Source organism: Rhineura floridana, chromosome 14 (assembly GCF_030035675.1).
Source record: "Rhineura floridana isolate rRhiFlo1 chromosome 14, rRhiFlo1.hap2, whole genome shotgun sequence".
NCBI lineage: Eukaryota > Metazoa > Chordata > Lepidosauria > Squamata > Rhineuridae > Rhineura > Rhineura floridana.
This window is the reverse complement of record NC_084493.1, coordinates 3,407,226-3,431,630: the sequence shown is the minus strand read 5'-3', so window position 1 is coordinate 3,431,630 and position 24,405 is coordinate 3,407,226. Positions and strand designations below refer to the sequence as shown.

The window sequence follows — 24,405 nt, the reverse complement described above, 5'->3', positions numbered from 1 at the left end:
AAAACAAGCACAATATATAAATACAATAAATACAATAAATCAAGAAACAAAACAACAAACAATAAAAGAACCAAACAACATCCAGAATACAAAATAATGATGAAAATGCTATTAAAACACACTTTAAAATGCCTGGGAGTATAAAAAGGTTTTCACCTGACGCCGAAAAGATAGTAGCGTCGGCGCCAGGCACACCTCATCGGGGAGGCTGTTCCACAGTTCAGGGGCCACCATGGAAAAGGCCCTACTTCTGGTCACTGCCCTCCGAGCTTCTCGATGGGATGGCACTCGGAGGAGGGCCTTAGATGTTGAGCGCAGTGTACGGGTAGGTTCATATTGGGAGAGGCGCTCCACCAGGTATTGCGGTCCCGTGCCGTGTAAGGCTTTATAGGTCAGAACCAGCACTTTGAATCTAGCCCGGAAACAAATAGGAAGCCAGTGCAGACGGGCCAGAACGGGTGTTATATGAGCGGACCTTCTGGTCCACGTCAACAATCTGGCCGCTGCATTCTGGACTAACTGTAGTTTCCGAACAGTCTTCAAGGGCAGCCCAACGTAGAGCGCATTGCAGTAGCCCAATCTAGAAGTTACCAGAGCATGAACAACTGAGGCGAGGTCGTCACTGTCCAGATAGGGACGTAGCTGGGCTACCAGTCGAAGATTAATATATATTACTCCAGAAACCTTTAAAAGAAATTACTGAACATATTTGTTGGAATGCCTCTCCCCACAGCAACCAGCTCAAGCCCTCGGATCAACAGGGGTGGGGGGCATGTTTGTGGTCAAGTTGATGGGTGTGGCCTATCATGTAGGAACCTGGAACAGGGCCTTCACCACAGTGGTGCGCCAGTGGTGAAACTCCCATCATAAGACAGGAGGAGAGCCCTGATGGATCAGGCCAAAGTGGGCCCATCCAGTCCAGCATCCCGTTCTCACAGTGGCCAGCCTGATACCCATTATGGGAAGCCCACAAGCAAGACCCGAGCGTGAGAGCACTCTCCCCATTCACAATCCCCAGCAAGTGGTATTCAGAGGCAAACTTCCTCCGAAAGTGGTGGGAGGTAACATAGCCATGACGGCTAGCAGACCATGGGAATGTGGGCAGTGCCTGGAGGCATGGAGAGAAACTTACACAGCCATTATCAGAGCTTGGAAAAGTTACTTTTTTTAACTACAACTCCCATTAGCCCCAGCCAGCGCATACCATTATAAGTCACGATCTAGTGCAAAGGGGATTAGAGAGCCTGGTGGGCATCATGATCGATCTCCGTGGGCCTTTTGGTGCCCACAGGTACCACATTGGGGATCACAACATTGCAGCAATCCAGCTTGGGCGTTATTGGGACATCAATAATGGCCAGATCATCTCCCTAAAATCATAAGAAGAGCCCGCTGGCCCATCTAGTCCAGCATCCTGTTCTCACAGTGGCCATCTAGACACCAATGGGAAGCCTGTAAGCTTGAATGCAACAGCACTCTGCCCACCTGAAATTCCCAACAACTGGTATTCAGAGGCAAGAGTCTCCAACGGTGGAGGCAAAGGTAGCCATGAATATAACGGGCTTCTGTTGCATGGCTGTGGCTATCTTGTTCTCCCAGGCTTTCAGACACCATAGTTAGTTCGCTTTAGTCCTTCTTTATTTTATATTCAGTGTCATGATTTTATTGCTGTTTGCAAATTGTATTTTTGTCTCTCTTTTTTGGGCCATTCCTATTGAAATGTTTTGCTTTGATGTGAGCCATCTTGAGGTCATTTTGGTTTTGGACAAAAAGCAGTATGCAAGGGCACACAATACAATGAAGAAAAGAGTACAAACTGTTTTACCTGAAATTTTGAGACACAGAAATGATGGCAATAGAAAAGGCAGCGGGGTTGTTTTGCTTTGCTTTGTTAAATTAAATCAATTTTTAATTAGCAGTATAACATTCTTTCATTTAAGTGCTATTGAATGAATATTTTAATATACTTCCAAAAATGTAGCAAAAAAAAGGAGTTGCAGTGATAATTGAAAGATGGAGAGAGATACAGACACAGGGCCAGCGCCAGCGGGTGGCCAGCACAGGCCCTGGCTGAGGGGCCCCTGAAGGGTCCCCACTTAGGGTGGGTGGGTAGCACTCCTGCTCTGCGATCTGCGGCAGTGTTGGCTCCCGACCCCGCTGCAGATCACAGAGAGGGAGCTCCCAGGCACCCCCTCCAACTGTGTAGGTTGCACGCCTCACCTGCGTCTCCCATTGGGATGAATGCTGGCTGTGCTGCGTGCATGCCTGCCATCAACCAAGATGGTGGCTGAGACTTCCCTAAGGGACTGATGCCTCTGCCACCATCTTGGTTGATGGTAGACATGTGCACGCAGCACAGCCAGCATTTACCACAGCAGGAGAGGTAGGTGTGGGTGGGCGCTGTGGGCCTGGGACAGGCTGGTGCCCAAGGGCCCAGTCATGCCTGCTGCTGGCCCTGGACAGACATTAAAAAATATACAAAAATGTTGATAAAATGACACCAACAGGAAAGGTAAAAGTGAAGGTATGCAGAGGTGGTATTTTCACCTGCCTAATCAATCAACAAACACATCAAAACTACACATCCTTAAAAAATGGAAGAGTAGCACTAGGATAATCTACACCTGTACTGTATTAATATGCCACTGTCACATTCTTTGTGAAAAGGTTAAATTATCCATGGTCTTTAAAAAGAGACAGGAACCATAGGAAAATGCAGGGGGACATGCTTTGATGAGGACATCATGGAGATGCCCTGTCCAAAAAAAAAGAGAGTAAAAATAAAATGTGGCAATTCCATACCAGAGTGGAAACCCCCTGGATCTCTGCTTGGGACAACCAGAATCTCAACTCGTGCAAGCCAGCCAAAGTCCTGGGAAACTGTGCGTACCTGGTCTAGAGTAGTGACAGCCAACATTGTTCCCTCTGGAGGTTTTGGACTTGCAACTTCCACCAGCCCTGGCCAGCATGGCCAATGGTCAAGGATGATGGGAGCTGGAGTCCAAAACATCTGGATGGCACAACTTTGGCTATTCCTAGTCTAGAGAGATCAACTGTTAACCCCTGCTGTATTATAACCTCCTAGCATGGAAGGTGCTCTTGAAGACGCACCTGTTCACATGGGCATCCCCTTGAACCCTTGACCCGACTCTCCTAGTTTCATTGTTGTGTTTTATAATGAGATTGTTTTATTGCATATTTTAACTGTGGACCTTTGAATGTTTTTATGAGATTGTTTATGGTTTATTTTAATTATGGTGTATTTTATTTATTTATTTATCTAACAAAATGTATATGTTGCTTGATTTTGGAAAAAACCCCAAGCCACTTACAAGAAACATTAAAATCACTGATTAAAAAAAATCACAGTTAAAACAAGTACTTAAAAACATTTTAAAATGGAGTAATGTTGTAGGCAAATAAAAGCCTACTTGGGCAGTCAAAGGTATATAAATTAATCAATAATTAACCTTGAGTGGTATTCAGTGCTAGTCCTACTCAGAGAAGTTGCACTGAAGTTAACAGACATGACTAATGTAGGTTCATTAATTTCAAATGGATCTACTTTGAGTAGGACATAGTTGAATACAACCCATAATGAAGACTATCCCACGTTTTGTCCCACCCAGCCCAGAAAGTTTCTGCATCATGGAGAAAGGAAACTCTCTCTCTCTCCCCTCCCTCCGCCCTCTGATTTTGTCCTTGCTGTTTCTGTCTAGCATGGCTGAACTGCAGCTCCTGCTCTGAATGAAATTGGTTGTTCGTGCCTCTCTAGACAATACAGCCAGACTTCTCCAAATGAGAGCTGGAGGCTTCTCTCTGGCTCTCCTTCCTTCTATCCCCTGGACTGTGGTGGAGTGTTTGTAAGGTGGGGGGAGATCTTGCTACAGAACTGAATCTATTTTTTTCCCTGGGATGTAGGACCTGGAGAAATTACAGGATGCAGCTTCCTTTCCTCTTGTTGAGAGAGAGAGACAGAGAGAGAGAGAGAAGGATCTATGAGGAGATTGATAGATTAACGTATAACTAGAATTATTTTTTTCTCTGAGTTCTCTCTCTCCTCCCCCCACCTTTAAAAACCCCCTCTTCATCACAATCTTCAGCTTTGACAGGACTTCAATAGATAGGGTGGATCTGACACTAAACACCCTGCCACTCTCCTCCGTCATCTCTGCATGACATGGAGTCATAACAGCTGCTCCTCTTCGACATCTGAATAGTGATGGAAAGGACCGGTTCTGTAAGTGCAGAGATGATGTCCTATTTACTGCAGGCCGCAGGATCCTGTCGAAGCTGCAGATTTGGTGGTACATGTCAGTCACAGAAACCAAAGGGATCTTAATGCCCAGCCCCATCTCATCTCCCAAACATAAGGGAAGGCAATCCTCCCATCTGCCATGACCCAGGAGTAGCGATAGAATCCTTTCCTTTTTTACATTCCCATTTTAAGTGTGGCCCCCTGCTAGTTGTTCATGATCCAATTCTTTTTTCCTCCAATATCTTTTCATTTTTCTGATCTCATCTGATTTTTTTTGCTTTGCAGAGAATTATTGATATTTTAATCGCTATTTATTCACGAGTCTTCACTGGTATTGATCTTTATTCTGAACTATGTAATTATTGCCTGTTTACATTCCTTTTCAAGTGCACTGCAGAGCAGAATAAGGCAGATAATCAAGTCAGGGTCTTTCCCCCTGCTGCTTACAATCAACATCTCATTCCCCTGCTGCTGCTTTCTGTCTGTCAGTTACAATCAACACTTCATTCATATCAGTGAAAGTAAATACACATTTGAAGAGCTCACAGAAAGTAGACTGATACAAGTATCACTCAAACTATCAATGATTTCAAAGCGAATTTTAAAAAATGAATTGAAAAGAAGAATGAATCGGAAACCAGTCACAGAGAGTTGCTACTTCAAAATTCTCTCTGCAAAGATAGAGAATATCAGAAATAATAATCCAATGACAAATCCTATTATTGCAGAAATGGAGCCCATTCATACCCAGGAGCCCAGCAATGACCAGGACACTGAGTCGGAAACAAGAGCATCACCAGCTAAGGTGTTGGAGCAGGTTCCTGGTACTGAGCTGGATGTTGGTGATCAGGGAACCATCAAACTCAAGGATGACTGGGAGGCAGGAGCTCCTTGAACCAGAGCCCATAGAATCAGAGCAAGGACCCTTACAAGCCCTTCACCTGGGCATGAAGAACCAAGCATCTTTCACAAAACTTTGCCAGTCCAACACCACAGCAAATGTACCACGAGTACAGGGAAAGGGCTGTGGGTCACCAGTAGAGCATCTGCTTTGCATGCAGAAGGTCCCAAGTTCAATCCCCGGCAAGTCCAGGTAGGGCTGGGAGACTCTTGCCTGAAACCTTGGAGAGCTGCTGTCAGCCAGTGTAGACATTACTGCGCTAGATGGACCGATGATCTAACTTGGTATAAGTTGGGATATCATAGAATTCCAATGAAAATGGGAATGGGAGTGGAAAATTGTAGAAGTTTGCTTAATCATCCTGTGTCCAGTGAATATGATCCATATTCACTGTTGTTGCTCTCAGTCCACAAATGATATGTAATTGATTATGGTCCCCCCCATTTGCATTATGTTTCCTTTGCACTGAAAGAATGGGGCAAAATAACATAATGACAATGTAATTTACGTAATGTTGCCAGAGCAGGTGAGATGAATACTGCAGTTTTTTGGCTGAAAGCAAACTGCAGTGGAAAGGAAACAGTGCCGCATGCAGTGTATACAGGATGGAACAGAAAACAATGCCTTCTTACATCCCTAGGTATAAGGCAGCTTCCTAAGTATCTAGAAGAGATTTTTTGCAAAGTTGTCGACGCAATGCTGATGTCAGACAACACAGGGCTCACTTATATCTTATAATCCGGTGCTTCGTCGTTGGTTTGTCCTTCCCAATAACTCTGTTTTGTTTCTACTGCTACATTCTTGCCTTGGTGCCTAACAGCTTGTCCCTAAATCTACTCATTAACGATTACAGGCACACACTTGGCCGCGTGTACCATGCATGCTGCTGCATTCTGGGCTGGATAGAGGGAAACTCAATAGGGACATTTGAAAGGATTGCATCTGATTAGCTCCATGTCAAGTGCCAAGGAGGAATGAGAACATGGGGGGTGGGGAGAAGCAGGGACAGAGAGGGTGCAACTTGAGGCAATAATTCTCAAACGAAGCACTGGGACACATTAGGGTGGCACAAGAAAATAATTAGAGCTCCCTCCCAAATCTCCTATAGAGGAGGCTGTTTGCTATCTTTTCTGAACAATTACTTGCGCCGGCCTTGCCCTCATCCCATCAGGCTCTACTTCTTCTTGCTGCTGCTTTTGGGATAAAATCCTGCCACATCTTTGTTCCGGGTGCGCTCAGATCATTGGATCACCTCTGAAGCAGATGGTAGAGGAGTTTGCCTGTTGAGCCCCTGCTTGCATCACACGTCTAGGCTGGCCTTCATCCAAATAGGAGTCATGCACAGAATAGAAACATTTGGGGCTGGGGGGAGAGACTTCCAAGGGGGAGATCTATTCTTGGGAGCCCTGCACGAGTGCGCGTAATGTCAGCCTGGGCACTTTCTTGCTTCTTGTGTTTTAGAGTTGGATGAGGAGGAATGCCCAGGTGTGTCCTGTGTTAGTGGTACATTGGCACAACTTGGCTTACCTGCCTGGGTGGCACAGGTTTCACGTGCACTCTTATGCCCTGCACGTTGCCCCTGGCTTCTGTCTTGTGCCATCTCAGCATGCCATTGCGTCGCAGGCAGCTGGTTCCACGGGTGGAGCGCCTCTTCTAGATTCCTAGCTCTTTTTGGTGTGCAGGTGGGGAGGGCTGGGGAGTGTCTATCTGCATCTTGTTGTGGCCTAGGAATGTGACTGGGTAGCTCAGTGGTTGGAAGTTTGGTTTACAAGCAGAAGTTCTCAAGTTCAGTCCCGGACATCTCCCAGTAGGGCTGGGAGAAACTCCTGTGTGAAATGTTGGGGAGCCGCAGCCAGTTAGTGTAGACAAAGCTGAGCTTTGAAAATGCTCCCATATTATCTTCATTGCCAAATGAGTCCATGGTGGAGGTGAGATTTGAACCGGGGACCCTCAACATCCATCCATCGTTCACCACTTTGCTGTGCCAGCCTTCCCCAGCCTGGAAGGAAGGTTGTGTCAGCTGGGCTGATGGAGTTGTCATCCAGAACATCTGGAGGGGCTCAAGGACAGGGAAGGCTGGGCTATATCCTTAAGGCAGGGTGGGGGCACCTGAGCCCCCCCAGATGCTGCACTTAAGCTCCCATCATCCCTGACCACCAAACTGACAGGGACTGATGGGAGATTCAAGCCCATCAACATCTGGAAGGCCACAGGTTCCTCATCATTGCATTAAGGTGAGAGTGGGCTTCCAAAGTATAATCCTTTCCAGAGCTTGGAAAAGTTACTTTTTTGAACTACAATTCCCATCAGCCCAATCCAGTGGCCATGCTTGCTGGGGCTGATGGGAGTTGTAGTTCAAAAAAGTAACTTTTCTGAGCTCTGATCCTTTCACTTTCCTTCCACCCATATTAATTCATTTATTGTAGAAGATGAGGTATATTCTATTTTAAAAATCTCTCTCTCTCTCTCTCTCTCTCTTTTGGCAAAGGTATAATTCTAGTTCATGCTCTAAAAAAGTCTCCTTGGAGAATCTTTTGGGCAAACAAAAAATAAACTTGTCCATGACACTGATCTAGTTCTGCTGAGTTAGGTACTGCATCAAGAAGTTCCAGAGCCCCAATTAATGAGGGGATATCAGTGGAGCCTTTGATATCTTGGCAAATGCAGATTAAATTAAAAAAAATAGTCCTGTATTAGCAGGAGCCATCCTGAGAGGTTCCCTGTCAAAGAGAGAATTTTTAAGCAAAAGGAGGACATTAAAATCTTATCATCTCACTTGAAATTAAGCCAATGAAAAATTAAAGCTGATTTCTAATAGGTTTATGATACATTTAAAGACTTAGAGGGCACTCACAGAAGCCAGAAAGCTAAGTGCTCCCATTTCAGATGGAAAAAGATGCTTCTCTTTTTAAAAGGAGAGAGTAAAACCTTAGCTGGCCTACTAAAATGTCCAGCTCTCCCTTATCTTAAAGGATAATTTAAGGATATGGGAATATCACAGAAATAAATTATTAGCTTCAGAATCTGGGATACAGTTACCAAAAGTGATTAAATGCAAAATGCAAAGATAATGGGAGCAGACAGACAGAAAATGGCAACTTAATGCAAATGCAGAAAGGTTTCAATCTAATGTTTTCTATGCAGCACAGCAGAAGAGGATGAATAGGAACTGGTAACAGACAAAAGCCTTTTCAAATGCACACCTAATAATGCACTAAAATGCACTGTGAGGCTCTAGGTGGGTGCCTCTAGGGTCCAGATGACCTGTTTATTGAACATCAACCTGATTTGTTTGCAGGAGATTACACAACTCTGGATATTTGATGAGCATTTACTCTGATTTATTTGTGGGGAGGTTAGATGGTATGATATCAAAGCAAGTGCTCCCCAACACTTTCCAGCGCACTTCCCCATCACCTTCCTTATAACAAAAAGTCCAATATTTTGGGGAAAGTGGATGTGTTGCACAGAGTCACACAATCAACTATTATTGCACAATCTGAATCTGCCAGTATGTGATTGAATCCCACCCCAAAATAGTGACAGTCTGGAAGTGCCTTCCATTTAACCTCTGGGCAGATATTGCTTGTTTGAAAGAGTGACCTGTTATAAGCTCACTGTACCCCAAATGATGAGGAAAGGTTTCCCTGAGGACAAAGCTATTTATACTCTGCCTTTTAAAATGAACAGAGCCAGTGCAGTGTAGTGGTTAAGGTGTTGGACTACAACCTAGGAGACCAGGGTTCAAATCCCCACACAGCCATGAAGCTCACTGGGTGACCTTGCCTTTCAACCTCAGAGGAAGGCAATGGTAAACCCCCTCTGAACACCGCTTACCATGAAAACCCTATTCACAGGGTCACCATAAGTTGGAATCGACTTGAAGGCAGCCCAATTCCATTTTTTTAAAAAAGAAAAAAAAAGAAAAAAGGTAACCTAAACTCTGTGGCAGGAGGAACAGAATTCAACCTCCTCCATGAGTTCTGCACATCCAGAAAATCTGCATGCACTTGCTTATATTTTGCATAATTTATTCTGCTAGTCACAGGAAGGCACAGAGAGCTATCATTGCTCTCCTCCATTCTGCTGGCCTTTTTTGTGTTGCTGCAAATGGTGCTGTTATTTTTCTTTTCCCCCTAACTTGTGTACAAAAGAATAACACTGCTCAAACAAAGATTTGCATTTCAACTGTATCATACCAGTGAAAATACAAATAATTGCACTTCCGGGTTTCTTTGTTTTTTTAAAAATGGAACCTACATGCAGTTGGTAGAACAAACTCAGCATGCTTAGTTGCCAAGCAACCAGAGGGAGTGGAAATGTTAAATTAGAAGGTGTGGTTATTAGAAAACTGCATGATTGATCCTTCCCCTCAGTGTGAATAGATAACAATGTGTCTGCAGCTGGCATTTTGCCACTGTGGATGGTGCAAACAGAAAATGGAGGTAAAAACAGCATCTTTAGTACGAAATAATGTTCCCATGTGGATAAGGCTTGAGCTAGATAGACCAGTCGTCTGACTTGGCATAAAGCAGCTCCTTGTGCTAAATATGTGATGGCCCATCCACATGTGCAAGGAACCTGCATTTGTGAACTGACACTAGATGATTTGCAATGGTACATGTTGGCTGATTCCACCACATGCATTAGGTTTGAAGCATTGTGAGGGGATGATGCTAATTCTTTTCGTGGTGGTGTTCAGTTTGCAATGGCTGACCCCAGCAGCAACCGCACACTGTGAACTGGCCCTCAGGTTTCAAGAGGCACTGCCCAGATGCTTCATTGTCATAAGGATTAGAAACTTTTTTTTGTTAAAAAAGAGAAAAAGAATCATACTATGAAAGTTGAGGTTGTCAGGATGCTGACTTCTATGCTGACTTCTGCGCTTTACAAGAATCTCAGAATAAAATACAGCCTGAGTATTTAACGTTAATTAAGTGCCAACCATATGCTAGCTCGGAACATAACATTAACTTCCTCAAGCCAAGCGGTACAACAGCTGAGGGGGACAGATTCAAATTAGTAAAACAATGATGTTATAAAATAACTTCGCTTTTCACAAAGCAGATCAAAAACAGTCCTCTTTCCATTTCTCTCCTGTATTATCTGCTCACAAACCCAAAGTTAAAAATACCTCCCAGCTCACTGTCAAAGGGGCCGTTTCTCTCAAAATTCAAAAAGGCCTTCCCCTGAGTTTTTTTTTTAAAAGCCTTTATCGGTTCTCCTGAATTAATGCATCCACAGGAGAAAAGGAACAGGATTCATAGTTTGAGTGACAGTCAAGAATGTCGCTCTCTGCTTCCCAATGCGGCTTTCCCACTCAGATTTCCGTGCCTCAAAGCCAACCTTATCTGTGCCCCGCCAGTTACTTGCTTCTCTACACCGTTAACTCCCTTAGTCAACAGCACAGGGTTCTCTCAAAAATTTCAAATCTACCACAACTGCTCTGTTCTGGGCCTCAACAAGTCACAGCCCCAGCTTTTCTGGGAAAGTTTACACTCTTGACACTTTTGGTGATGCTCATTACTAGCACTGTTCCTCAATCACCTGGTGGATCAGGCTGTGGTAGAAAGAGGGCAGAGGAGGCAGCAGCTCTGGGGTATAATCTCTGACCGCGGTCTTGGCAAAGGCAGAGCAAAGTTGATCACATTATCAAGTAATCCAGGGATGCTGAGAGTCTGAGGCTACCATGGCAAATGTGTACTACTCAGAGAGCCCTCTTCAACTGCAGAAGGTAACAGGGGTGATCAACGTTGTCTCATCATGACCCCTGAATCAAGCCCCTTACTCTACTTTGAGGAAGACAAAGATGAGGAGGCAATAATAACCTGCTCCACTCAAAGGGGGCTCCCCCTGGATCCTTGCAGCCTGCAGACACCCTTCCACATTCCTCAGAGTATTAGCCTCCAAAAACATCCCTTCCACACTGTAGAAGTTGGAGCCTGTAGAATCAGCAACATCTGGAGGGCCAAAGGTTCCCCACACCTGATCTACATGCAAAGCAGATGTTCTGCCATTGAGCTATCCCCTTCTCTACTGAGCTATGGCCGCTTAAACCTGATTGTTTCTCATTGTCCCACACATGGACATATATTCCAAAATTCTATTGTTACCTTGTATGGATGAGAAAGGTGAAATTGAAACACAAACATCCTGCACACGGCCCAACAGACTTTCATCCAAGGTCTGTCTCCCTGAGTTTCCTGTCTGCCTCATTCATACTATCGGTGAGAGGGTTTTTTTTTTAATGAGTAGCATCTTGAGAACCTACATTAAAGGGGGGAAATCCTGCTATTTCCCCTCCCCTTGATCTTTTGCACTTAGCCACTGACATCAATGCAAACCTCACATGTGTGGGGGCTGAACACATGGAATAACCTTTTTTAGATCAGGCTTTCATTGGCCATTAGGATCAGAGAGCCATTTGAATTGGCTCACACAAATGAGCTGAGAGAGCAAAGTCTTCAAAAACACTTCAACTTTTCTGATCTTTTCTAGGCCATGTCATTAGCACAAAATTCAGGGCAGGTGTTTTCCACCCTTCCCACCCCACAACTAGTTTAGACACGCTATTATTGATGATGTCGAATTTGCAAAATGGACAATGTGGTGTGCTTCACATGTTCAAATAACAACATTAAGCAGCCGCGAGAATCCGATGTTTGAGCCCTGTAACTTGAAACTGCAAGTACAATTTCTTAAAAAGCACTTCTTCACTGTCATACTTTGCAGACAGGAGGTGGAGGAAAATTCATACCGCATTAAAATCATCATGCCAAATGAGAAACCACTGAGAGTTGTTCAGCAGCAAAACACCTGCTTCGTATGCCGAGGGTCCCAGTTTCAACACCCAGCATTTTCAGGTAGGACTGGGAAAGACTCCCTGACCAAAATCTTGGAAAACTCCTGCCGGTCAGTGTTGACAATATTGAGCTAGATGGACTCATGTCGGTGTATGACAGGCTCCTATGCTCCTAACATGATTTGGAAAATATTACAAGTTTTTCAAAGTATGCTAGTCTTTGCACCCTGAAGTGGTACAGCACTAGCAACACACAATATTTCTGTATTTTGGTATTTCTGGCTTTGGCCTTTTTAAAGGCCATGGTCAGAGTCATGAATTTCCATTCTAGATTTCCATTCTAGGTTGAGAACAAACAGGCAAATGGATGTGATTTCTGGTACCATTTCCAAATCTCTCTGAATGCTCCACCACCCCTAGTTGTCACACACCCTTGCATCCTAATGGTACAGTCCAAAGTATGCTGCACCACATATTTTTCACTGTGTAGTTTGGCTCTAAGATGTAGAACAGCCAACTTGACGGTGCTGCTTCCAGGGAAGGTTCATGACTTACAGGGAATAATGCACTGAATCCACTCCCAGCTGAAGAAACAGGCAGTTCTACCTGTGAGACGTTATTTCTCCCATGCTTCTCACCTTTTCAACCATCCCAAGAAGTAGATCACTCTTACTTTCTTTTCACAGGTGGGAGAAACAAGGCAGATGGGGAGACTGAGGCTTGCTAGTCCATAGCAGGGCAAGCGTTTGAAGAAGTCAGATCTCCCAAGGGATCTCCCAAGGGATCCAGAGCCTGTTTTGCGGGCAATTCCTGCTTATGCCACAATACATTTGGTAAAGGTGCAGCAAGACTCTTTGTTGTTTTAGCAACCCCAGGGTCATGCAGCTGCCCTTGTGGACTTTGTCCCTGGCATGGCAGGGGGATTGCTGACAGGGCTATCGATCAAAGGGGCAGTGGGGGATCTCTGCCAGCGCATGCAATTGCACACCGCCAAGGCCCCACTGTAAATGGTTTCTAAGCAACCTAACTCCCCTCTCTCACTCTTCTTTTCTTTCCTCCTTGTTTTCTTCCTCCCATGCTGCTTAATTATAAAAAAGTCACCTTTTGATTTGGGAAACCTCCACATCGTTTCCTCTGCAGCCCCGTCGTTTTCTCAGAAGGGCTCACCACTGTGACCATGACACTACTCAACAGAGAGAAGGTGGCAAAAGTTGTCCATCAGCAGTAATTAAAGCCCAGTGCTCCAGGACCTGGGGCACAGTGGCTGAGTTTTTAATACTGGTCCAGATGTCTCCCATTGACTGGTCCCAGTGGACTCCACTGCTTATGCACAATTCCTGCTTATGCCACAATACATTTGGTAAAGGTGCAGCAAGTCTCTTTGTTGTTTTAGCTTAGTTGTCCATCATCAGTAATTAAAGCCCAGTGCTCCAGAACCCAGGGCACAGTGGCTGAGTTTTTAATACTGGTCCAAATCTCTCCCATTGAGGACAGCAGCCAAATTTCCTAAGAAATCCTATCATTATGCCTTGGTAAGTGCCTGTTCTAAGCGGTACATAGTAGCGGTGAGGGCAGCAAAAAAGAGATATTTTGCTGCCACAATTAAGGCATCTCTTTCCCGCCCAGCGGAGCTCTTTAAAACTGTACGAGCGCTTTTACATTCTGGCCCTCGGGATATTATAGACTCATCTGTAGCCCGCTGTGAAGAGTTCGCCAGGCACTTCCAAGATAAGATCGCATGCATTCGTCGGGACTTAGACTCCAATATTATAGCAGCTGGTCCTAATGAAGCATCCAGATCACGGTCTTGTCCTCATTTATTGGATGAGTTTCAGTCGGTGCAGCTCGAGGATGTTGACAAGATTCTTGGACTGGTGCAGGTGATCCTTGCCCCTCTTGGCTGGTGAAAGCTGGCAGGACCGGAACCGCTGGCTGGGGCAAGGAGGTAATAAATGCCTCTTTAAGAGAGGGAGTGGTCCCTGACTGCCTAAAAGAGGCGGTGGTGAGACCGCTCCTGAAGAAACCCTCCTTGGACCCAGATAACTTGAACAACTATAGACCTGTGGCGAATGTTCCGTTCCTGGGCAAGGTGCTAGAATGGGTGGTTGCCGGCCAGCTCCAGGGGCTCTTGGATGACACTGATTATCTTGATCCATTTCAATCCGGTTTCAGGCCCGGTTTTGGCACCGAAACAGCCTTGGTCGCCCTGTATGATGACCTTTGTTGGGAGAGGGACAGGGGGAGTGTGACTCTGTTGATTCTCCTTGATCTCTCAGCTGCTTTTGATACCATCGACCATGGTATCCTTCTGGGGAGACTCACGGAGTTGGGAGTCGGGGGTACTGCTTGGCAGTGGCTCCGCTCCTACTTGGTGGGTCGTCACCAGAAGATAGTGCTTGGGGAACACTGCTCGACACCCTGGACTCTCCATTGTGGAGTCCCGCAGGGATCGGTACTGTCCCCCATGCTTTTCAACATCTACATGCAGCCGCTGGGTGCGGTCATCAGGAGTTTTGGGGTGTGTTGTCATCAGTATGCTGATGACACACAACTCTATTTCTCCTTTTCATCCTCTTCAGGTGAGGCTGTTAATGTGCTAAACCGTTGCCTGACCGCGATAATGGACTGGATGGGGGCTAACAAACTGAAGCTCAATCCAGACAAGACCGAGACGCTGTTGGTGAGTGCCTTCACTGCCCAGATGGAGGATGTTCATCCTGTTCTTGATGGGGTTACACTCCCCTTGAAGGAACAGGTTCGTAGCTTGGGAGTCCTTTTCGATCCTTCCTTGTCTCTCGAGGCTCAGGTGGCCTCGGTGGCACGGAACGCTTTTTACCATCTTCGACTGGTAGCCCAGCTACGTCCCTATCTGGACAGTGATGACCTCGCCTCAGTTGTTCACGCTCTGGTAACTTCTAGGTTGGAGTAGTGCAATGCACTCTACGTTGGGCTGCCCTTGAAGATAGTTCGGAAACTACAGCTAGTCCAGAATGCAGCGGCCAGACAACTGATGCGGACCAGAAGGTCCGCTCATATAACACCCGTTCTGGCCCGTCTGCACTGGCTTCCTATTTGTTTCTGGGCTAAATTCAAAGTGTTGGTTTTGACCTATAAAGCCCTACACGGCATGGGACCGCAATACATGGTGGAACGCCTCTCCCAATACGAACCTACCCGTACAATGCGCTCGACATCTAAGGCCCTCCTCCGAGTGCCATCCCATCGAGAAGCTCGGAGGGTGGTGACCGGAACTAGGGCCTTCTCGGTGGTGGCCCCCGAATTGTGGAATAGTCTCCCCGAAGAGGTACGCCTGGCGCCGACGCTGCTATCTTTTTGGCGCCAGGTGAAAACCTTTTTATACTCCCAGGCATTTTAGAATGTATCTTAATAATTATTTTTATCGTGTATTTTAAACAGTATCTTATTATTGTTATATTTTGATGTTGCTTGGTTGTTGTTGTTTGTTGTTTTGACTTTTGATTCTGTTATATTTACTGTATTTATATATTTTGCTTGTTTTATCTTTTATGTACACCGCCCAGAGAGCCTTTTTGGCTTAGGGCGGTATATAAATTAAATAAAATAAATAAATAAAAATAAAATAAATAAATCACTAACGCATCTTCGCAGCCGCAGCTGTTACTCAGTGTGACTCTGCAGCCATAGCGGTGAAGTTGAAACAGCATTTCTAAAAAGAAGGCTATTAGCTGCAGAAACCACTGGCTTTTTGAATTAAACAGAGTCATCGCTGGCAAGCGTTGCCCATCCCAGACACAATCGTAAATGGAGAACCTTCCTCTACTTCTTGGCTTCAGTCTTCTGTGAGTAAAATGGGGATGACAGAGTGCACTGCAACATTTGTCCATGCGTAACACCAACCATCAACACAGGATGGCAGCATCTGGGAGAATTCTGGGCTTTATGATGAAGTTCTTAACACAGACAAGAGTCATTTGGCAATAACTTAGCAAGGAAAATGTGATATATATATATATATATATATGCTGCCTCACACAGTGCACCTCTCCCTTTAGCTCAGTGGTACAGCATCTGCCTCGCATGCAGAAGGTCCCGGGTTCAACCCCTGGCATCTCCAGGTGGGGCTGGGAGAGACCCCTGCCTGAAACCTTGGAGAGCCGCTGCCAGCCAGTGTAGACAATACTGAGCTAGATGGACCAATGGTCTGATTCATTATAAGGTGGCTTCCTATGTTCAGTGAGAAATATGAGTGAAATTCCAGAGCAGGGAACCTCTTACCCAATGACAGGAGACTTCAGAACTCAGGAGTAATAAATGGAATTCTGTATAAATTGGATTCTGGGGCCTGGACAGTTTAAACAAATGGAACAAAAATCTGCACCATCCATCCTCTTTACAGAATTTGTTCCAGTTTTGCTACTGGGGCAATGCAAGAAGCTACACTGGGCTCTGGATCCTCACCTCCAACCCTTGGAAATCTTACTCAGGCTCCTCAGATTTCAGAAAGCACTGCACACACTTCGCAGGTATCTAGCCTAGGATTTGCGCCAGCGGAATGTTGCTATGCAAGAGAATGCAAAAGCAGGCTGCTGGTCACTTCGTTGCACAATAAATTGTGCAAACTATTGTGCAACAGGTTTCTACCAGCCCAACTGCTGTGTTGGATTCCTCTGTTGTGCAACATTAAAACTAATCCATCCACTAGCGCAAGAGCCCTTACGCTAGCAGACAGAGAATGCTGGATACCGCCCATCTTGTTTATTATGCAGTCAAGATGATCTGTGCATATGGTGGTATTGGGGTGTTTATATACGATCCCATTTTCAATATTGTTTGCACCTGCAACAGTTTCAGGACAGACATACTCCTTCATTTCCAGTCAGGGCCTGCCCCATAACTTCCTGCTGAAATCCTGTGGCTTTCATACCGCACACCAGGGTTGTTTTTTGTCCTGCTTTTGTTGTGCTGTAGCCCATGAGCATCCCTCCAGATGGCAATAATGTTGTATCATTCGGGAAGCACAGCGGAACAACTAATAAAATGGAATGATGTGTGGGCAGTCCAGTATAAATCCACCACTATTACAGTAGGGCCCCACTCATACAGCGGGTTACGTTCCGGACCCCTGCTGTAAAGTGAAAACCACTGTAAAGCAGGACCCATTGAATAGAATGGTGCGTGATGCCCGAAAACCGCAGTAAAAGCAGAACAAGCGCCGTATGAGTGGGGCTTTAGTCTAATTGCGTCTAATTGAGACCGCTGTATTAGTGAATTGCTGTAAAGCGAAGCGCTGTGAAGCGGGGCCCTACTGTATTGTGTCAATGATGTGTTGCAGAACACACATCCCCGAAATGCCCCACCAGTCTGGAGGGGCCTTAAGGCAACAGTGTAAATTTCACTGACCTTGATCGCATAACAAAAGCAAAGAACACCCCAAGGTTTAAAGCCAACATGTGCCACCTGAACTGGTCACAGACTGAGCTTTAGAATAACATAACTGATTGGGTGACATTTTACCTGTCCAACCAGCAAGACAGCAGCAGTAACCCGTAACAGGATCACACCCATCTGCATGGCTACACTCACAGTGTTCACTGCAGTTCAGACCGAATGTCCCGTCCTTCCAGAAAGAGAAACACAGAGTGAAAAACTGTTATTTTTACCTATATCTGTGAATTCTACCATCACATGTAGATCTGTAACACTTATAGAGATACCTCCAACCAGTAGTGGCAAATCCAGAAGTGCAGGGTTCCTTCATGATAGCCATGCCACACCCCATCACTTGCTTGCTCTCTGTCATCATCTCCACCCTCCTCAGTCCTTCCCACGCATGCCTTCTCCCACAACAGATGTTCTTAGAAGTCAATCAGCATGAAAGGGACTTGTGTTAGCTGCTGAGAAGAGTCTTTTCAGTGGCTGACTCATCTCCTTTCACTCTGATTGGCTCCAATAAGCAGGACAGGACAAGGAAGCATGTTAGAAGACTCTTCTCAATGGCTAACACCCCCCCTTTCGTGCTGATTGTCTCATGGATGCTGAAGACATAGGGACCCTGCTGGGACCCTGCTCCCAAAAAAGTAAAGGGTCTAAGACCCCCTGAGACCCTGGACGACTACACCCCTGCCTCCAACATGTATTTAGCTATCTGGCTATCTGGCGGCTCTGACGTTAGTGGGGCATTGGATCTGCTCCGGGTTTTAGTCTGAACTTTCAAGGAGCTGTCCAAGGTCCTAAAAAGTGCCTGAAAGTTTGGACTAAAAGCTGGAGCAGATTCAGTGCCTCACTGACATCAGAACCACAAGTCTGCACTGATACTGTCTGTCTCCCTCTCCTTCCTTCTCTCATTTGGCACCATATCAACCTTGGCAAAATCTGAACTCCATCTGCTTTATGCAATGTGCAGTTAACTTATGGAAGTCACTGCCATAAATTGTGTTACCGGTTTACATGGTTTTAAAAAAGGGAGTGTTTGTATTGTGATTAAATGCGTTAGCATGTATCTTTTGTAAGAGAAATTTCTGTGTACACTTTTTAAGTGATATGGGAGGTATTTTTGTCTTGTTTTATCTGTGATAATGATGTTGTTTTTAAACTATCGTACGTGTTAAAACTTTTGCTTTGTCTTTAGCTCCTAACGGAGGAGAGTTTCTTGAAAAGCGATAAGCTTGATAAACAGCCCACGACCAGCAGTACTGGAGTCTGTCATCTTTTTCTTTCCTTGAAAAAATGAGAGAAATTCACGGAGGCCCGGTCTATTGCCAGTTGCCATGAGACCTCAATGGAACCTCCCATGTTCACACTACATAGGCAGCAGACCTCCAGTTACCAGATGCTGCAGACAGCAGTTGCCTTCGTCTAAGCCTGAGTGATTCAAAGCAAGGTAAAAGCTCGCTTTCTCTCAAGTAAAATCACACCCATGCAGCACTGAGTGCTGAGCAAGCTACACTAAGCTCAACTCTGCTAATTTACTAAAACTCTGATTTGTCTACCAGCCACCGGAGGACCCAACACCAGAGACATCCGATTGGTTGCCGCTGGAAACAGACTGCCACATCAGAAAGGCCTTTGGCCTAATCAAACAGGGCCTTTGAGTGCACAGGTGCTCCTTTCTGCAAAAGGTGGAGGGACCATCAATGCCTTGCAGCCTTCATGCCTGAAGGTGGTAAGCAAATGGACACCTTGTCCCTGTGATCTAGCCTAGACAGCCCTAACCACTGTTCTCTGGGCATTTTCACACACAACACTTAAAACTAGCTTTGGCCCTCTCTTTTTCACTCTGTTCTTGAGTCAAGGGCATCTCAATTATTGTCCCAGATGAGGATCAAAGGAAGACTTACAGGGCAGGGCTGGTCACAGAAATCCCCTTGCCAGCCAGGAGAGCAAACGCAGAATCCATCCGTGGGGTTGCAGGCAGCTCCGTTGGCACAGTAACATGTCTGGTTGCAGCTGAGACCCCAAGTGCCACTTGGGCATGGAATGGAACAATCCACTCCCTGCCACCCTGGAACAAGACACAGCACAAGTCACATGTACCAACTGCTTCCCGCATCAGGGGGTGCCTGGCTAGTAGGCTGAGCAAGGAGGCTGCCTTGGGTAACAGATGCTGAGAGGTATGGGGCCAGCAAAAGTGCATGTGCTGTGCAATCTTTCCTGCACCCCCAAGCTAGCCAGCTGCCCTCAAGTGCTTTAGCAGGCACCAGTGCAGAAGGAAGATTCAATGGCTAGTCCAGTTAAATTTGGTGCATGGAATGAAGGCGCCATCTTGTCCTTCCCCTGGGTTAGCTGGGCTGGCCCTAGCTACCCCCAGCTTGCATTGCCTATCTTTCTTGGAAAAGGCACCCATTTTAGATATGATACCCATTGTGTGCATCACATACAAGGCAAACGTGTGTCTAGATGGTATGCTGTGTTTCTACTCAGAAGGACAGAGCACGCTTGAGATAGTATGGCAATGGCTGGTGTTTTGGGAGGGCAGTGTTAGCCACATGAGATTGTGTAAAATGGAAGAGAGAGAGAAAAGCTCAAAAGCAAACATGGGATTCAAGCTGGTTCTCATGTTCACACACATCACTTGATTTCTCGTCAATTGAGAATTCAACCCTCACAAGTGAAGCAAAGTGTGTGAACGCACTCAGTTCCGCAGCGTTGTGTTAGAGGTGACATGAAAATTCTACCTGAGGGCCATGATGACATATTATGCAGGTTTGGGGAAGGGCCGTAGTTCAGTGGTAGAGCATCTGCTTTGCAGGCAGAAGGTCACAGGGACAATCTGCAATGTCTCCACGCAGGACTGGGAGAAGGCCCTGTCTGAAATCTTGGAGAGCAACTGCCAGTCAATGAAGAGAACACTAACTTAGATGGACCAATGGCCTGACTCCGTGGGTTGTATTCAACTAATGTTTGTTCAGAGTAGACCCACTGCAATTAATGGAGCTAATTTAGTCATGGCTATTAATTTCAGTGGGTCTCCTCTGAGCAAAAATTAGTTGAATATCTCAGTTTAAGGCAGCTTCCCATGTTTGTCGCTGTAGCAGAAGCAAAACCCATCCCTGATCATTGTACCCATGTGATAGGCACAGTAATACACAATTTACTGTATGATCAAAGTTCATAATATAAAATTATTAACTAATAAAATACAGCAGCAGCAACAAACAATGCAAAATAACATTTTTAGGTGTACACAAGTCTTTGCACCTAAAGGTACAAAGTGACTATGAAGCATTTGCTCCATTTCAGCCCATCCTACATTTATTTTATTAAATTTATATGCTGCCCTTCCTCCCAGAAGGAAAGTCACCGCATCATCAAGAGACAGCCATGCATGTGTCCACTGTCATAGTGGCAGGGGTACACCAGTATTACTCAATTCCTGGTAAACTGCAACATCAACCCAGAAAGGCAACATAATGCTCAATAATACCATTTACTACTGACTCTAGAGATCCTGACGTCCTTTACAGCCTGCAGCCACTGAGTGAGAATTTTAGCACAGAAGAGTATGGTTTATGTTACCTCACAGTGACCCTTGAAGTGAGACAACATTTACCTTCTCTGCAAAAGCATGAACCATCCACTGGGGAACACCCGCCGTCATTTCTGCAGTCGCAAATCAATGAGCAGTTGGCTCCATACATTCCGGCTGCACATGTGATAGAGCAATCCTCTCCCTGCAAACCAAAAATGAAACCAGGTTGAGGAAGGAGGAGGAGAAGGACGAGGCCCAGGAAATCCTGACCAGAAATGAGGGCTTTTGCACCAAAAATTTATTCAGCATGTGCAATTGCTTTTGAACATGGGGCTATGTGCAGGTGTGTTGGAGGTGGTGGTGGAAGAAAGCTGGTTTGGCATTTACACGGTTGCTTGTACTCCATGATGAGGGGGAAATTGTGACTGTGGAGAATGCTAGTCCTTAACTTATTACCCATCAGTTGTTCAAAGTAACACATAATAAAGCAAGAGTCACAAATTAAACCCAGCCGAGATCAGCTAAAAACAAGGAGTACAAATCCTACTTACCCATTAAGTTGAAATGAAACACTCTAAGGCACATGAGAGTGCCTCTGCAGAGATACCCCACTCCCCTTTATAATGTCCAGACTAGCCTTTGCCAATGTGGTGTCCTCCAGATGTTTTGGACTACAACTCCCATCACCCCCAGCCAACTTGGCCAGGCTGCCATCAGCCCCAGAATCATATGGCTGTGCTGACTGGGACTGATAGGAACCTAAGAACATAAGAAGGGCCTGTTGGATCAGGCCAGAGGTCCATCTAGTCCCACATCTGTCCTGCCTCCGGCTGCTGAAATCAGACTCAGATGCAAGGGGGTGCTTTTCTTTATGAGGTTTGAAAGAAAATTCCAGTTCAGAAATGCTTCATAGATGAGCTTGCAGATTACAGAACACTGCAACTCTACTCGGCATAAATAGGCACAGCTACATGGGAGTTGTAGTCCAAAACATCTGGAGGAATTCCTGAAGTATCTCTTCCTAAGGCAGCCTTCCCCAACAGGGCACCCTCCAGATGTTTTGGACAACACCTTGCATTAGCCCTAGCTAGCATGGCCTAACAAAGCTGGGGCTGATGGGAGTTGTAGTTCAAAACCTCTGGAGAGGGCCTGCTGGGCCAAGGCTACTTTAAGGTGTGCTGGGACAATACAGTAGTCTGCAGCATCTCAGGGCATGTCAGCAGGCAGAGAGAAAAAGATGCAAATGATAATCTAAATGTTGCTTCCAGCTTTCTGTGCATCAAACTAGTCACATTGGAAGCGGCCCTGAAACTCTGCATAAATGGGAAAATGCAGTGAATTTGGGCCTCTTTGTCTTGTTGCAACCCTATCTGTGCTTTCCATCACATCCAAACTAATCCTTGGAAGCTCAGAAGTTCTCAGCACCAGGGCTAGGATCCTCAGCATTCTTAGGAAGCATCTTTGGGTCTGGAGAGCAGCCTGGGCTAGCCAATTGTAGCCCATCTCTGGTTTAGACCAAGTCCTTCGGCACAATGTCCATCATTCCCTGAAATTCTAACATTACAATGGCTTGTTTTGGATCGGTGCAAAAGAAGAACAGGGACAAACTCTCGGCAGCCATACAGCAGGAGGTGGGAAAGGTAGAATGGCAAATCTCTCAGAACAGCTGTTTGCTCATTAAGAAAAGCATCACGGACAAAGCACTAATCACAAAAGACGATAAGGGCTTAATGTCATGCGATGCTCTGTCTCCTCGCAAAGGCAAAACAAACAAACAAACAAGGCCCCAAAGAAGTGATATTTGAAAACCCCAGAGAAACTGCTGAGCATACATAATGATGTATTATTTATATTGCAACATCAATGTATTTGGTGCTCTGCAGACTGACACAAACCAAAAGTGGGGAAATGTCTCCATCCCAAGGAGTTTGCAAGAAACTAAATTTCAACCGTGCGACAGTGAGGTCAGAAGGTATATCCTTTATGGAATCTCAAAATGTAAGCCAAGGAGCCATATGACTACATTCCTCTATTGAACGTGGACTGCAACACTGACCTAATGATGAAAATCTGTGGAGACAGGTGGGCCTTTTTAGCAGGGAAGGATGGTGACCAAAGCAATGTGTGGCATGGCTGTTAAGGTCAAGGGTGGAATAGAAAAACGGAAGAAGGAAAAAAGGCTCCGTCGATCTTCATACAAAAATAATCCTCAAGGTCATTCCTGATGGCTGTGGGTGACATATTTAAGACAATTTTATTGATTGCCACTGGGTGTTGCAGTAGGCATTGACATCAATGGCTTTCAGAAACCATTAGACAGAGTTGAGGAGCAGAGAGGTCATTGGGTGGCCGAAAGACAGGGGTTTAAATCCAATGGGCTGTACTAAATGAAGCGCTAAGTCACTTAGTGGTATGTTTTGAGCCAGTGGAACACTGTTGCACAAGAGATTGCATCAGCAGGTTGCTGATAGCTTTGTTGCACAATCGACTGTGTGATCTGTTGTGCAATGAGTTTCCGCTAGCACAACTGTTGCACTGGATTCTTCTCTTGTGCAACATTAAAATTCACTCATCTACTAGCACAAGGGCAAGCAGACAGAGAACGTTGGATACAGCCCAGTGTTAGATGTATGCAGAACAGATCCACGGAAGTTAATAGGTACACCACAGGATGCCTCTGAATACTGGGATTAACAGGAGCTGTGTGTGTGTGTGGAGGGGATTTGGATCAGGGAAAAGTTAAATACCCATTCACCAGTGCCAGTTCCTTGGTGCACTGCCCATCTCCCCACACCCACTTTAGGGCTGCTTTTTAAGTTAAAAATTTTTTGGGGGGAAGAGATCTGATCACAGATTGTCCATATAACATGCAGTTGGCCCCAAGAATGTGTCTATATATAATCTTCCTGCCAACCTGGTTCAGTGTGGACTGTGATCAGCATCAAGCCGTGATAAACAGCTAGAGCAGATAGCTGTCAGGCGGAGGCTACCATTCAGGGAGTTAAGCTGCAGTATCTAGGTGTACCTCAGGGAGAATCACAAAGAACAGATTAGCCTGGTACTTTGCTATCCACCATGTCCTATGCAAAGATCAAAAGTGAAGATTTCATGCTCATCCTGAGGACGATTATGACTTCGATGGGACCATCCATCTTCTTGCACAGCATAAGCCACTTTCTCTCAAAGTTTTGGGACTTGAGCACCTCCTAAATCAGGGGTGGTGAACAAAGTATCTTCCAAATGCTGTTGGACTACCACGCCCATCAGCCAGTCCCTAACCACTAGCCAGCATGGCCAATGATCAAGGACAATGGGAAGTATAGTTCAATACCTGGAGGGCACCACCTTGGCTACCCTTGCTCTATATTTAGCCTCTGAGCCCCCAAGCTGTAATGGCAGTAGCCCTATTCATGCATTACTCACATGTAGGGACATCATGTGTAGGAAGAGGATTGGGGCCATGCCGTTGGCCCTGTCCCAACTTCATGTGCACT

The 24,405-nt window shown here is 45.6% G+C and overlaps 1 protein-coding gene across 2 annotated transcripts in view; it reads right to left on the bottom strand.

Annotated features, from left to right (window-relative positions):
• MEGF11 (multiple EGF like domains 11) overlaps positions 1–24,405 on the bottom strand; it is a 366,020-nt gene that overhangs the window by 60,131 nt on the left and 281,484 nt on the right. For both annotated transcript variants that reach the window (XM_061595615.1, XM_061595614.1), the window contains exons 12-14: positions 20,993–21,113; positions 19,281–19,444; positions 17,458–17,560 (exon numbers count right to left, since the gene is read on the bottom strand). In XM_061595615.1, coding sequence (XP_061451599.1) covers positions 17,458–17,560; positions 19,281–19,444; positions 20,993–21,113 — 388 coding nt within the window. The remainder of the gene's footprint in view (positions 1–17,457; positions 17,561–19,280; positions 19,445–20,992; positions 21,114–24,405) is intronic.